Raw genomic sequence first — 14,613 nt, forward strand, 5'->3', positions numbered from 1 at the left:
GTTTAATCTGGACTAGGTCCCGGGGTTTGTCTACATTTGCGGTTTCCTCGTTAACAGAATTCTGATGTTTGTCTTATTTCTTTTCCGCATTATATTTTGTTATATAATTGAAATATTACAGGTTGTGCATTGTATCGATCAATTGTGAAATCCAACCTTTGGTTGTTGATTGGAAATTGACCGATCCTTGGATATTGGTCTTTGGTACCATCCAAGTTTTTATCCTTGTATTTGATAAAGACTCGCAGATTTCTATTTGCTTGAGTAAAGATCAACTCAAGAGATTGAGATATTAACTCCTCGATATACTTTTCTCTGGATTGAGTCAGACTGTCTAGTTGATTCTCTAGAAAGTATATTGGAGTTAGTCCATACAGATTTCTAATAGAAATATTGGGCGAGGTTGTTGTACCCCCTTAAAGACCTTATAAGTCTGTGTTTGTAGCGATGTCATTATGGACGAGTCTATCTCTAATAACGTACCAGTTCAGAAATTACCAGATGATTCTAAAAGCTTGGATTCACCTGAGAGAACTGTCATATCTAAGTCAATATCTAAACATTCTCTTGATGTAAAAACTGTTGATTGGGAAACTCTCCTAGAAGAACAGTTGGACGAACTTTCTGATGAAGGTGATTCAAATATTGATAGAGATGTTGATGAGGAAGTCTCAGAGTATGTTAAGTTTTTGGATTCGTGGAATATGAAGAAGATTACAACTTCTCATGTCTCACCTCTTCTGACTCCTCTCTATCGAGAAAACAAGAAATTGAGAAGATGTTACGCAGGTGTTTAGTTTTCGAATCGTTGTAACGAATCGATCCTCAAGGATTCTGAGGAAAACCTTCGTATGAAGTCACTTGAATGTGATAATCTTTATCAAAAGTAATTTTTGTTGTAAGAGAAACTTGCAGAATCTGAAGTAAGTTTTAACTCTCAACAAATCAGTTTTGATGACAAAGAAAGTTCTTGTCTCGTTCGAGAAAAATTCCTTGAGGCTGATTTAACTGCTTCTCTTGATAAAATCAAGATGTTGGAAGATAACTTGAAAAAGTTCAATACTAGTTCAAGCAAATTAACCACTATGCTAGGAGCAAGTAAAAATCATCGTGATACACGAGGATTGGGCTATAAGGGAATAGATGCTCCAAATATTAACAAAGAGGTAAAATTTGTCAAGGCTAGTGATTCTTCTCATCAAAAGGTTTCCACTGATGGCAAAAGTGAAATACCTTCACCGGCAGTTAAGGTTCAAAAGATAAAAGTATATCAACCTCCAAAACCAGCACACATGAATCCGGGTAAGAACGTTCCTTATATTTGTAATTATCGTGGAAACAAAGGTCACCTGGAAAGGAGATGTCGTTTTCGTATAAGGAATGAAAAACTTCATGACATTCTTGTTTGGGTGTCAAAAGAAGTGATTAAACAGGGATCATATGTTAAGGCTAACACTCTTGACATTATGGTTGTAAACGTCCAACCTTTAGGCAAAGGAATCATTGTTGTGATAATCCTAGATTTTCCTATAAACGTCATACGAAGTCTTTTCACAATTTTAATGATTATCAAAAGAATAACTTTGTAAAGACGAAGACAAGATCCGATGCTCCCAATTTGAGAAAGACTAACTTGCAAAAGAATATCCAATGCAATTCTCTTTCTACAAATCTAGAAGAGAGTAATGGGAAGAAGGTTCCGATTGTTCCTAAACGCACTCAGAGGTGGGTACCAAAGAAAGTCAAGGATGCTTTGAGTGCAAAAAGGAATGTGTAGATGGTGGATTTTCGACAAAGGCTAAAATCGTAAAACCATAATTGTAGTACTCCTGATCCAGCAATCAGATGAGTGTTGAGACTCATGTCTCTCGTTGAAAGCATGAAAGCTCATGCCACAAAATCTCTGACTGAGAATGTTGTCTCTCAGGGTATATGTAGATGTGTAGTCTCTCAACTGAGGAAACGACACATCTCATGAATACTGAGCAATTTCGGTAATTACTTCTATATAGAATCGAAAGATTGGACGGGTCCTAGACAGCTTGCCTGCTAGTATAGAGCAATAACGTCTTCAGGATGCAACAATATTTTCCCTGACTATATAAAGGAGATATGACGTTTCAACAAGCTCATATTTCTCAATTCTCAGATAATTAATGCTCCTAGACAGCATACCTGCTAGTATAGAGCCATCAATGAATTATCTCTAATCGTTAACTGGATATTCAGCAATATTCTATGATTCTTCGTAATATTTCGTCACTTCAATTCGTGGTTCTTCCTAGCAGAATTCCACGGGTTAATGATAAATGTTCAACGAACGGGAATCTGAGAAGCTCTCGAGTAAGCCCCGACCAAAATGGTGCAAGTGTACTCAGCAATAATGCACAAACCAGCACCTGTTTGCACAAACGAGCATTCCAAAACACGAAGGAACGATGAACCTATGCAAAATAGGAAGAAAATAATAAATAATAAAATATTAATCGAGGCGTTGGGAGACTGGGCCCACCGGCCGTCCGGTCTTGCCGTGGCCAGTCCCATGCCCAATTTTATATTTTATCATATTTTTATTATTTTCACCGATCTCATGAAAATTCCTTCATTTGAGCAAATCTCCTTCGTCTGAAGGAAACTCCCCAGTCTCATGATGTTTCCTCGTATCAAAGAAATAATAATAAATTAGGAAAGATGTCGTGGGACCGGACCCACTAGCCGTCCGGCCGGCCATGCCCTAGTCGTGGGCGGTCACACACTTCATGAATCCTTATTATTTTATCATTATTTCCCTCATCCCATGAAAATTCCTTGAATTCATGAAATTTCCCTCGAGTCATGAAAATAATGTAAAATTAGGGAAACTCGTGGGACCGGGCCTTAGCCGGACGGTCCTGCCCTAGCCAGTCCCACACGCCCCTTATTTTATTTATTTTATTTTTATTTTTTTATGTTTCCCTCATCTCGTGGAAACTCCCTGATTTCAACAAATTCCTTGGTTTCAACAAACCTCTTGATTTTATGATATTTCCCTAAAATCATGAAAATATTATAAAAGTGGGAAAAGTGCCTTGGGACGGGCTCTTAGGTCGGCAGGCCATGCCTTGGCCATAGCCGGTCCCACACTTCATGACTCCCTATTTTATTATTATTATTTTCATAATCTCATGGAAATTCCTTAACTTCATGAAATTCCTCAGTTTCATGATATTTCCCTCACATCAGGGAAAATACATAAAATTGGGAAAGGTGTTGCGGGACCGAGCTTGCTAGATGACCGGTCATGCCCTAGCCGTGGACGGTCCCACACCTTGAAAATACCCTATTTTATTAATTATTTTTCATCATCTCATGAAGATTCCCCAGTTTCAGCAAAACCCTGAATCCTTCATATTTTCTCAAAATGTTGCCCAAACACGTATCGGAAAATATCGAAATTCTCAGGACGGAGACGCAGACATTATGGTGACGCGGGCATGTATTGTTGACCGACCAAGGCTGGCCCTAAGGTTTGCAAATAGACGGTCCCACATGTTTTAATAATTTTGACCTAATTTGCTCAATTGCTCATATTGGGTCCAAAGTCTTCTCAAACAACTGGGAGTTTGCTCAGACGACCATCAGCTGGTCTCACAACCACCAAAGGGCCGGTCTCATGCCCTCTTAGTCGGTCCCTCATCTCTCCATAGTTAGGTTTTATTACCTAACGCTCACACGAGTATTATTTAAAAAAAATGATTAAACCAGCATTTAATCATATTTTCACCAGTTGGTCTTCAAGAGACTTTGGTATTTTTGCTCACTTGAGCATATGAGAACTACACGGTCGATTCATCATCCCATGTAGCCAGTCCCTCCTTCATATCATGAACGGTTTTCAATAAATCATCAATTCAGCAATTGATCAAAATTAGGGTTTTGAATCCAAGGTTCATAATTCCATATTCAAACACTAAATTTTATGTTGATCCCATGGTCAGCACTCTAATTAATTATAATTGGTTCGGTCGCCAGTATTTTAAATTAATATTTATTTGGTCCTGCTACCAATACTTCATCAAATGAGAAACATTCGCTCAGACGAGCAATATTTTCTCAGACTAAGGAATATTGGTTCAACTATCAATATTCAATAATTCATCAAACGAGCAACATTTGCTCAGATAAGCAATATTTGCTCGCATCAAGGAATATTGGTTCAACCATCAATATTCAACGATTCATCAAATGCACAATATTTGTTCACTTTAAATATCAACATTTATTCGAGAATTATACCTCTGTCTCAACAGACACGTTCAATTCGTGAGTCTAAGAACATTTGCAAATCACGTTCAACTCAGCAATACATGGACTCATTGTTCCATGAAGTCAGCAACTGACTAACTAAAACCACGAGACATCAATCGTGTCACATGGGGATATTAACTTGGGTTTTGGTCTGGCGGTCTACGACACATGTGTTCATGCACACGATGAGAATGTGAGCAAGTCGTGAAATCAGTTGAAGGAGTTAGCAAAGTAGTGGATGGAAAATCAACCAAGTCTTTGCACGATGAGCAACTGGTTTTGACACGATTTCCCACTTCCCCACTCTTTGACTTCAACAACTGTCACACTTCATGGGATCAAGGTGTTTACAATTCCAGCAATATAAATAAGTCTCTGAATCCTGATTGAAACAGACAAGAGTTTCTCGACAAGTTCATACAGATAATCTTTCGTCTACACGAACTCATCGTCTGAGCGATCACTCTCAACTGAGTAAAATTCAATCATTCAAAACTTTCTTACGCAGAATACACAACACAACTATAATCTCGATCACCATTGGTCTCACACATTTCTCAGATTCCCTCCTACAGATCAGCCCATCCTCTCTTATGATCGAATTGACTCTGGAACGGCCATTTTCTTGGTTTAGGCCGGAGTTCTACAGATTGATCTCTCGAACTTAAAACACTCCCTTCTTGCAGTGCATCTGTGTGAGGTTGAGCATTTGCTCGGTTCAAGGAGTCTCCGCAAGGTCATTTCCTCAATTCCGTAAAAACCAGCAAATTGTTTTTCCCCATCTACAGAATGATCTCTCAGAAAATTCCATGATTATGGAGAAGGCAGTATCCATGATGTTGGAACTTAAAAGGTTCTTTGGAAAATTGGATTTGGATGTGGAAGGTTCTAAAAGCGATTTCTTTCATGATATTCCAAAAGTCACTTGTAGTGAGCAAGGCATTATTCACCTCAACACAACTTAAGTGTGTTGTAAGTGCATCCTCACCAAGGAACGCCCTGCTATGTATACAGTGAGGAATGCAGAAGAATTGGGGAACACAGATTATGTTCGGTAAGGCTGTAGAATTCTATTGGATTCTTCTAAAAAGGTATGTCTACAAACTTGAGCTACATTTATTATTTTCTTAGAGTACTTAGGATGATCCACATACCTTTCTCATCGTTCATTTCTACCTAACTTGATATATGTTTAAGTTTCTTAAATGTTTAGGTTTGAAAATAATAGTTCGGGATGTTTGGACTACATGGTACACATACCAGGTATGCATAACATCATTTAAAATCAAAATGCAGGGGTTTAAGTACGCATACCCGTTTGCATACTGCTCCAGGATACGCAAATTCGTTTGCAAACCCGTATGCATACTTGACGTCGATATTCGATAATTTTGTTTTGGCCGTAAATTCTTCGTCCGAACTCGGAATGACCTCATTCTTTTTGCATCCTCTTCCTATTTTGAATTCTCTTCAACATGGTGATGAGAAATCCTAAATTTGGATGAGTTGAGGTTAGTCTTTGTCCCATATCTTGTTTTTGAGTGTTTTGCTCTGTTTCGTCGCACTTGTTCTACATTTGTTGGACTTGGGCAGTTGGATTATTCGAGTAATTCTCTTATAAGCTCATTTCTAGATTTTACAAGGATGATGTTGGTGAATCACAAAGAAGGAAGTTCAAGAATTTGCAGTAGTACGCATTGCTATGAGATTCTTGAATGTTCACAATCATCTTATGTGAATTATGATGCATGGTCTTTAATGACTTTGTATATTCTTTTTTGTTAAGAAAATCTTTTTATACGCCTTTGGTAACCACTCTTGGTGTCAATCCGTGCGAAAAAGATTGATTCTACCTTCAAAGGGAAAAGATTGTTTTTGCAGTATTAATCTTTATGGTTTTATATATTGCAATATGTTATGGGATATGTGTGTTTACCTCCGTGAACTATTATTGTCTCATAGGATGTCAAAAGTTATCTCCTTCATATGTCGATATGCATGTATTGATAAAAGATCGATGAACTTTTGACAAACAAAAATTGAACCTATTATGTCGTTATGCAAATAATTGATGGAAGATATGATGAATTTTTGTTGACAAAGATTATGTCTATTATAAGTCGTTATGCAAATAGTGATGAAGATATAATGAATCTTTGTATATGCCACAGTATTGATCATTCCCTGATCCATATTTTATGTGTATACTGCAATGCTTCGTAAGTCTTTCTTGTGTTGAGCATAAGATGATTGTGCTAATCATTATTTTATGGTTAACATAGTCGTAGCTCGGTAAGTTCTCTTATGTCGAGCATGTTCAATTAAGTTGATCACTTTTGTGTTTAATTTGATTGTGTATTCCGATTAAATTAATCATGGGTTCTCTTGTGGTTAGTTTAACTGAGAATTTTGGATATAGAAAATCATTTCTTTATGGTTTTTGGTGTCCAATAAAATCCTTCTTTTCTTGCAAAAGTAAGGTCACTCTTGTTTTTCTCTTGGGAATGACATCAAATAGGGGAGAGTTCTTTTGAACTTGCGCTTAATTTCCATATATTTGTGGGGAGTGCGGTTGTGAAATTATTTAGGGGTTATCTTGTATCTTTATAAACTCCTTGATGAATGCATTTAGCCTCGGCTTTATGATTGCATATAAACAAGTTGATATGTACTTTTCTTTGGTCTTGAAGCGTCTTCGTGGAAATTTCATTAGGTTCCCGTTTTCGTAACTTTGCCTATTTAATTGACAAAAAGGGGGAGAATTAATATGTAGTTCACACTACAAATACATATGATTTACGTGCTTTACGGGTCATTATGTAAGGGGGAGTGGTTTTCATGTTGAGACGAAAGTATTGATTAAGGGAGAGCGATACATATCACCATAGTACTGTTGTCGAAGTTGTGATATAAGAACTTTGATGCTGAGTAATAATACTATGACACTGTATAACAATGATCGAGAGCTTTTGTTTTCTCATTGTTATGGCTACGGAACTTCAACAACTATAATGCTGAATTGAACATCAATGGAATCATGGGAGTACTTGGAAAAGACGAAGTTTTCAAGTAATGTTGAAGCACCAAGGAGATCAAGCATGTGGACGAGAAGCTACAAAGTTTTATTTATTTTGTAATCCATATGTATTGATAGTTTTATCACAAAAATTGACAAAATGGGAGATTGTTAGAGCATTACTTGGTCGAACTCGCATGCGTTGCTATCTCAAGCATGTTTGTCAATATTAGTGATCAAAACTATATGTCTTGATTTCTAGTATACTTATGATTAAGTCTCGGTGTAGGATAGTTAGGAGTAGTTGAGCTCCAGACTCCAAAAGGAGGAGATTGTTAGAGCATTGCTCACTAAAGTTTATTTATAGTTTTTGTATTCCATATATATTGATAGTTTTGTCACTAAAATTGATAAAGGGGGAGATTGTTAGAGCATTGCTCGGTCGAACTCGCATGCGTTGCTATCTCAAGCATGTTTTTCAATGTTAGTGATCAAAACTATAAGTCTTGATTTCTAGTCTATTATAGTTAAGTCTAGGACTAGGATAGAAAGTTTAGTTGAGCTCGAGGACTTCATGGCGATTCATCATACAAGTAGAAGAACTACTCAAGGAACCGGTGGAACTTCTCGACAAAAAGGTATGTGAAGACTTGAACTTATCTGTCACGCAAAAGTCTATCTACTCTATCTTCTACTCTTTGAGACAAGAAGTCGTATGCTATATATGTATAGACTTGGATTATAGACATTTGGTATTTCGAGTCGAGTATACCTCGCCTATCTATATCTCGAAATATGTGTTGGTAAGCTTTTCGCTTTAACCAAGTTTATCTTTACCATGTGACGAAAGTCATAATATATTTTAATCATCTTGAAAATTGCTTTGATGAGAAATGGTGTAACAACTGTATAACGTCCTCTAAGAATGTTTCAATGATTGAAATGAGAGCTTAGATTACATAACCAATGGTGGACATAAGCATTATTGTGGAAACACATTTATGTACAAGTCCTATTCCTTGAACCAAAGTTTTCCAATTTTGTTGATCAAGAAAACCGGAAGAATGGCGTGAGCCAAGTCCGAGAACTCAGTCCGTGAACTGCCAAAATTCTCAAACCCGAGAATTTTCGCTGGAATTGACAAACTACTTGCGTGAAGCTAAGTCCGCGAACTCAGTCCGCGAACCCCTTTCACGAACCTGCGAAGTTCTCAAACCCGAGAATTTCTGTTGGAGTTTGTAAACTCGGTCCGATAACTTAAGTCCGCGAACCTAGTCTGCGAATTTTAGGAGGTTATATATCTGAAGATGATTTCTGAACTTAAACTTAAAAAGACTAAGGAATGCAGTTTGCAAACCGTGGCTATAAAAGTTCATGAACCGATTCAAGTGAATCAAATCATCTTTGCTTCAATTGTGTCTTGTGTAGTACATGAGATTTCCTTGAAATTGAACAACTCTCTAACTAGTTCATTTGAAGTCATTTGAACTAGTTATGGTGAAGAAGAACATGGTTGATATGAAATGCTCATATGGCTAACCATTTGGTTAACTATTGTTGAACCAACAAGTGCACACGTTTGGGTACAATTAACAAACCTAGAAGCGTGCATTGTCAAGTGTGTATAACAAGCTAAGTTTTCGATATAACGGTTAAGAAATATTAGCTTGAATCTAAATCAGGTTTTCATCTAACGGTGGATATTGATTGCTTTGTTACTAAGGTAACCTAATTGCAAACCCTGATTTGAAAGACTGTATAAAGGAGATATCTAGTATTGTGCAAAACTAATCCCCACACCTTACGTGTGATACTAGTTTGCATATTAGAGTCGGTTCTCCTTTAACCTTTGGTTTTCTTCTTCTAAAACCAGGTTAACGACTTAACGACTTCATTAGGATTGTGAAGCCAGACCGATACTAGTTTTATCGTAGTTGTGGGTGATTTGATCTTGCATCTTCTATCGTACGAGTACAATCAGATTGATTGGCTTGAGATTGATATCTCCGATAGGAAAGATATAAAAAGTAATCACAAACATCTTCGTCTCATTGTTTGTGATTCCGCAATATCTTGTTTCACTACCATACAATTAAAATTTTTGTGAGGTGATTGATAACTCTAGGATGTTCTTCGGGAATATAAGACCGATTATCAATTGGTTCATGTTCACCTTGATTATTATCAAAAGACGGAACAAAACCTTTAGGGTTTATCTGTGGGAGACAGATTGATCCTTTGATAGACTTGTCTGTGGGAGACAGATTTGTTTATTGTCAAAGCCTGTGATTTTGGGTCGTAGCAACTCTTAGTTGTGGGTGAGATCATCTAAGGGAATCAAGTGCGCAGTACCCTGCTGGGATCAGAGGCGTAGGGAGTACAATTGTACCTTGGATCAGTGGGAGACTGATTGGGGTTCAACTACAGTCCAGTCCTAAGTTATCTTGGAGTAGGCTAGTTTCTGTATCGGCTTAATAAAATGTGTGTTCAATCTGGACTAGGTCCCTGGGTTTTTCTGCATTTGCGGTTTCCTCGTTAACAAAATTTCTGGTTTCTGTGTTATTTCTATTTCCACATTATATTGTTTTATCTTCATGATTGAAATAATACAGGTTGTGCGTTAGATCATCAGTTAGAGTAATCCAACCTTTAGTTGTTGATTGTCATTGATTGATCCTTGGATATTGGTCTTTGGTACCATCCAAGTTATTCTTTGTATTTGATTAGAACTCGCAGTTCTTGCTTGAGTAAATCAAATCAAGAAATGAGATATAAACTCGTTGATATACTTTTAATTGATTGAGTCTTGTTGATTCTCTTAAAAGTATATTCGAGTTTGTCCATACAGATTGCTAAGCGAAATATTGGGTGGTGTTGTTAGACCCCCACTTTTTCAGTCGTCGTTGTAGCTCTTTGCTTCTTCACATTCTTCAAGTTTCACATAATACTTGTAAGTCTCATATACTAGTAACTGTCTAGCTAACCTATATGAAGTTGACTCTAGTAAATAATCAAGCGACTCTTTAAATGAGTTTTTATTCACTAAAATATGACAACCAAACTTGACATACCAACGCTTGGTGGGTTCAACCAAGCTATGCTCTAACAATCTCCCCATTTGTCAATTTTAGTGACAAAACTCTTGCATCATATGGATAAAAAATTACAAGAATTCATTACACATACGCTTGATTCCGAGTTTCAACAACACAATAACGTGTATACATTCAATCCATAAATGTCTCCGTTGGTATTAAAATAACAAAGCTAATACTCCATCTAAAGGTAAGATAGGTAGGTTTTCAATCTGCACGTCATTGTTATTTCCTTTGTAGTCCATATAACAAAGAAAATAACAATATGATATGTTACTCCCCCTTAGTCTATGCTTTACTCTTTCGTTAGATATAACGTTTAAGAAACATTTTCATTTCCATTAGTGATACCAAATCACTTGTTTACTCCATATATTTCTCCCCATTTTGTCACAAAATGACAAAGGTACGAGCAAATAAAGGACAAACCGAAAGTATCTTACAAATCTGAAAAGACTTGCAACCTATAAGAGTTAAGCACGAGGATTCTGTTCGAGCATTGCTTGGTCGAACTCGCATGCGTTGCTATCTGTCATGAACCTACATGAGGCAGGCCATCTTAATTATGGGAAGGTCATATCTAGTTATGCGTCGGGTGCCTTTAGTAGTCTAGTATAATTATTCATGCGAGTGGCACGTGCTCTGCATGATACTAGCTAGTGTTGCTCCTAGCCTTATATACAGACTATTGTACACCTATATGAGATGTAAAACTTATCTTCTTCCCTAATTTCTCTGCAACTTCTTGTCTACAATGTCTTCTTCTTCTTATCCCCCTAATTCGTCTAAATCTTCTCCTAATTCATCTAGTTCTTCTCCTACTCCTCTAATCCCTTTTATCTATTATTTTCCCAATTATCTTAATCCGTAGAGATGAAAGTTGTTCCTGATAATCCTATTTGTAGTGAGTTCACTACAAGTGGTATCAGAGCAGTCGATTTTGCGGCTGCAAACATGAGAACCCTAACAGAAAGTGAAGAGCTATCCATTCGAGTTGAATTACTAGAATTAGCTCTAGCTGAGATATAAAGAGTGCGGGGTGATTGCAAAACTAAACCATCTCCTAAGTTTTTAGCAGGATGGAAGGATTATTTAGCTACAGAAGTAATGAACCTTCTATTATTAGAGCGTTAGATGAGTGAACCTGTTGATTAGAACGAGAAATCTCAGTCGACGGAAAGCTTTGAATTAGTTGGATCTGTATTGAAGAAAGCGATGCTGATTGAGAAGGTAATCGATGAGAAACTTGAAGGAGCTTCTGTAGATTTAAGTTCAGTTATAGAATTAAATCAAAATTCTGCAACTCCAAGTGCATCAGATGAAGGTAAATACAGATCTAAACCTGAAATTCATTTCCTCGATATTTTGGAAGCTAGTCCTGCAGTTGAAATTTGTAAATATATGAGAAATGATTCTCAAGTGGTCAATTTAGTTTCTCTTCGATTTGATTTAGAAGAGAAGATGAAAACATGTTTTTTGGATTATCAAGAGGGTAAACCCTTCTCTACTTGGCTGGAATTGATTAATGATGCTTGTCTTCAGTTTGAGAAATCAGAATATGTGATGAATTTTAATAGAATGAGTCCATTATCAAATGTGGAGATGTGTTATGAGCAGTTTAAAGGCCAAGGGTTCTTGATTGTTACCAACAACAAGGTACTTTTGAAGAAGACTCTTACTCATCATATTATGTTTGGATTAACTGGGAACATACACACCACCATTCAGTTAGCTTAGCTCCAGGGATTCTATTGTCACGGAAGTAAAGGAATTGGAGATTATGAAGTGAGGAATTGCAACACAGGAAATCAGAAATTCTATGTTAAAACTCTGGAGCCTATTACTGAATCTAACTGGGCTCAATTATTTTTGCACATTTTAAGAATTGCCAAGGTATATCTCTTCATATACATATCACTAAATACTTGTCTGTGTGCTATTTCACTTGACAATGATACTCAACTGGTATTTGATTGGGGAAAAGAATTAAAAGTATTCAGGAGGTGTTCTTATTATGTGAGCATTACTTCAAAATTTTCTGTGGGTATACCTACTTTTGTTGTGGTAGTTCTTAATGGATTGATGTTATTGCTTAGAACCTATGCAAATGTTATTTCTGAGCCTAATTCTGAACTTGGGTACCATCTGGATTTGTTAATTGAGTGTTCAAATGTGTTTGGAAGGGTAAGAAATGGATACAAGCATGTTTTCAGCAAGCTCCTTGAAGATAAGCCACAACGGAATAATGTTCTTTGCAGTGTTTCGGAATCTCATGTGACAATGAAATATGAGTCTGGCAATGCAGATGGACTAATTCTTCAGATTCTTGTCAACAGTAAATGGAGTTTCATGGGAAATGTGGGCTTTCTAAATTTACAGTTGAGATATTTTTTACTCACGACCCCTGCTTGTGTACGAAGAAGTTTGATCATTGCTGGAAGAGTAATTGATAAAGGCAGGTTGCTGGAGTTGATCATGAGTACTAAGTTTTTCCTGGATACTCTCAGTCCTCGTATTATTATTCTTCAGGGTTCAAAAATGATAGCTGAATACAGTGGGTATGTGTTTTTATTGTTACAAAATGGTGGCAGCTTAGAGGCTTGCGAGTTGTTGGCTAAAATCTTGCAGAAAGTTAATGTTCATATTCTATGTTCTAATTTGATACTTCATATGACAAGGGAAGATAAATCTGGCAAGGCTCAAGAACTTTTTTATCAGTTGCTTGTTGGAGATAATAGTCCTATTCAAATGGAAGGAGCCTTACAACAACTCAAGAAGATGGAAACTCTCTTCCCAGTTAGTGTTATACTTCAAGTATGGAAACTGACCATTCTACAGAAATACAACTGTTTGGTTTTCTCATCTCAGCTTAGTTTCATCGTAATCACTCTCGGATTATGGAGAATGAGAATTGGCAGTGGTTATATACTAGTTATCGTTGAGTTTCCACTAGGAGTACCTATATCTATGGGTTGTGGGAGTAATAGATGGTGGGAGTAATAGATGGTGGGAGTAATAGATGGTGGGAGTACCATCAGATTTGGCAGGGGCTTATAAAAAACTCAAATGTGGAGTTGTCACTTACTCAATACAGAGACGAACATAGGAACATGGGTTTGGAGCCAAGTACACTCACTGAACAAAGTCACCACAACATAAGAATTGCCATTGTTGTATGGGGTGTTGGTGCTGAGCGCTATAGTATTTCAGCTTGTTATCTTATTCGAAATTGTCAGCAGTGTTCCTTCTTGGTATTCAGTCCTCCATCTTTAGTTTACACAGATGATTGTACAGGTGAAAATTATTGCTTCGTTGCTGCATTGACTCTTATCTTTGTAGTTCTGAAAATGAGTTTGGTGGGATGTAATAACTATGGCAGATTAAAATTATTGGGACACTACTTGTCGAAAAGAAGCCAAAGGCAGCTGAAGACCAACAGGGAAGAAGTTATCTTTCCAAGAAAAGAATGGCAAGTGAAAGTTTGCGTGTTGATTGCATAGGCCAGTTTACTATTACAACTGCAAATACAAGTTAATTGCAGAGAAGCAGACATTAAAATTTAGATGGGTCAAGCTGGAGATAATAGACTTGAGCTACATTTCAGTAATGAAGAAAGTATGCTCAAGAGGGTTTACACAACCAATTACTCTACCATTTTTGACATTGATTGGGATATGATGGAACCACGACCAAGATGGAATCCTGCAGCTCACTTGAAAAAGATCAATTTATGACTTCTCCTTGAAGTCTGCCAGGGTCAGATTCACATTTACTACTGGTTTTGATATGTAGTTGCGGAAATGGTGCCTCTTATCTAGTCGAGCTCAATTTTCATCCTTCATCCTTGAGGACAAGGATGATATGCAGAGGTCGGTATTTGTCATGAACCTACATGAGGCAGACCATCTTAGTTATGGGCAGGCCATATCTAGTTATGCGCCGGGTGCCGTTAGTAGTCTAGTATAGTTATTCATGCGAGTGGCACGTGCTATGCACGATACTAGCTAGTGTTGCTCCGAGCCTTATATATAGACTATTGTACACCTATTTGAGTAAGAAAATGAAATGTAAAACTTATCTTCCCTAATTTCTCTGCAACTTCTTGTCTACAATGTCTTCCTTATCCCCCTAATTCGTCTTAATCTTCTCCTAATTCATCTAGTTCTTCTCCTAATCCTCTAATCCTTTTATCTATTCCCAATTATCTCAATCCAT

General features: G+C 37.0%; 1 protein-coding gene across 1 annotated transcript; it reads left to right on the forward strand.

Moving 5' to 3' along the window:
• Nucleotides 1–11,124: 11,124 nt before the first annotated feature.
• Nucleotides 11,125–14,103, forward strand: LOC113322023. The gene is made up of 2 exons (XM_026570022.1): nt 11,125–13,372; nt 13,405–14,103. The coding sequence occupies exons 1-2, from the start codon at nt 12,481–12,483 to the stop codon at nt 13,896–13,898; spliced, it is 1,386 nt and encodes a 461-aa protein (XP_026425807.1). The 5' UTR covers nt 11,125–12,480; the 3' UTR covers nt 13,899–14,103.
• Nucleotides 14,104–14,613: the final 510 nt, after the last annotated feature.

This window comes from Papaver somniferum, chromosome 11 (assembly GCF_003573695.1).
Source record: "Papaver somniferum cultivar HN1 chromosome 11, ASM357369v1, whole genome shotgun sequence".
Lineage (NCBI taxonomy): Eukaryota > Viridiplantae > Streptophyta > Magnoliopsida > Ranunculales > Papaveraceae > Papaver > Papaver somniferum.

Coding starts and splice junctions, on each gene's coding strand:
- LOC113322023 (XM_026570022.1), top strand. CDS start 12,481: ATGTTATTGCTTAGAACCTATGCAAATGTTATTTCTGAGCCTAATTCT. Junction 13,373..13,404: donor AGTACCTATATCTATGGGTT/GTGGGAGTAATA, acceptor GAGTAATAGATG/GTGGGAGTAATAGATGGTGG.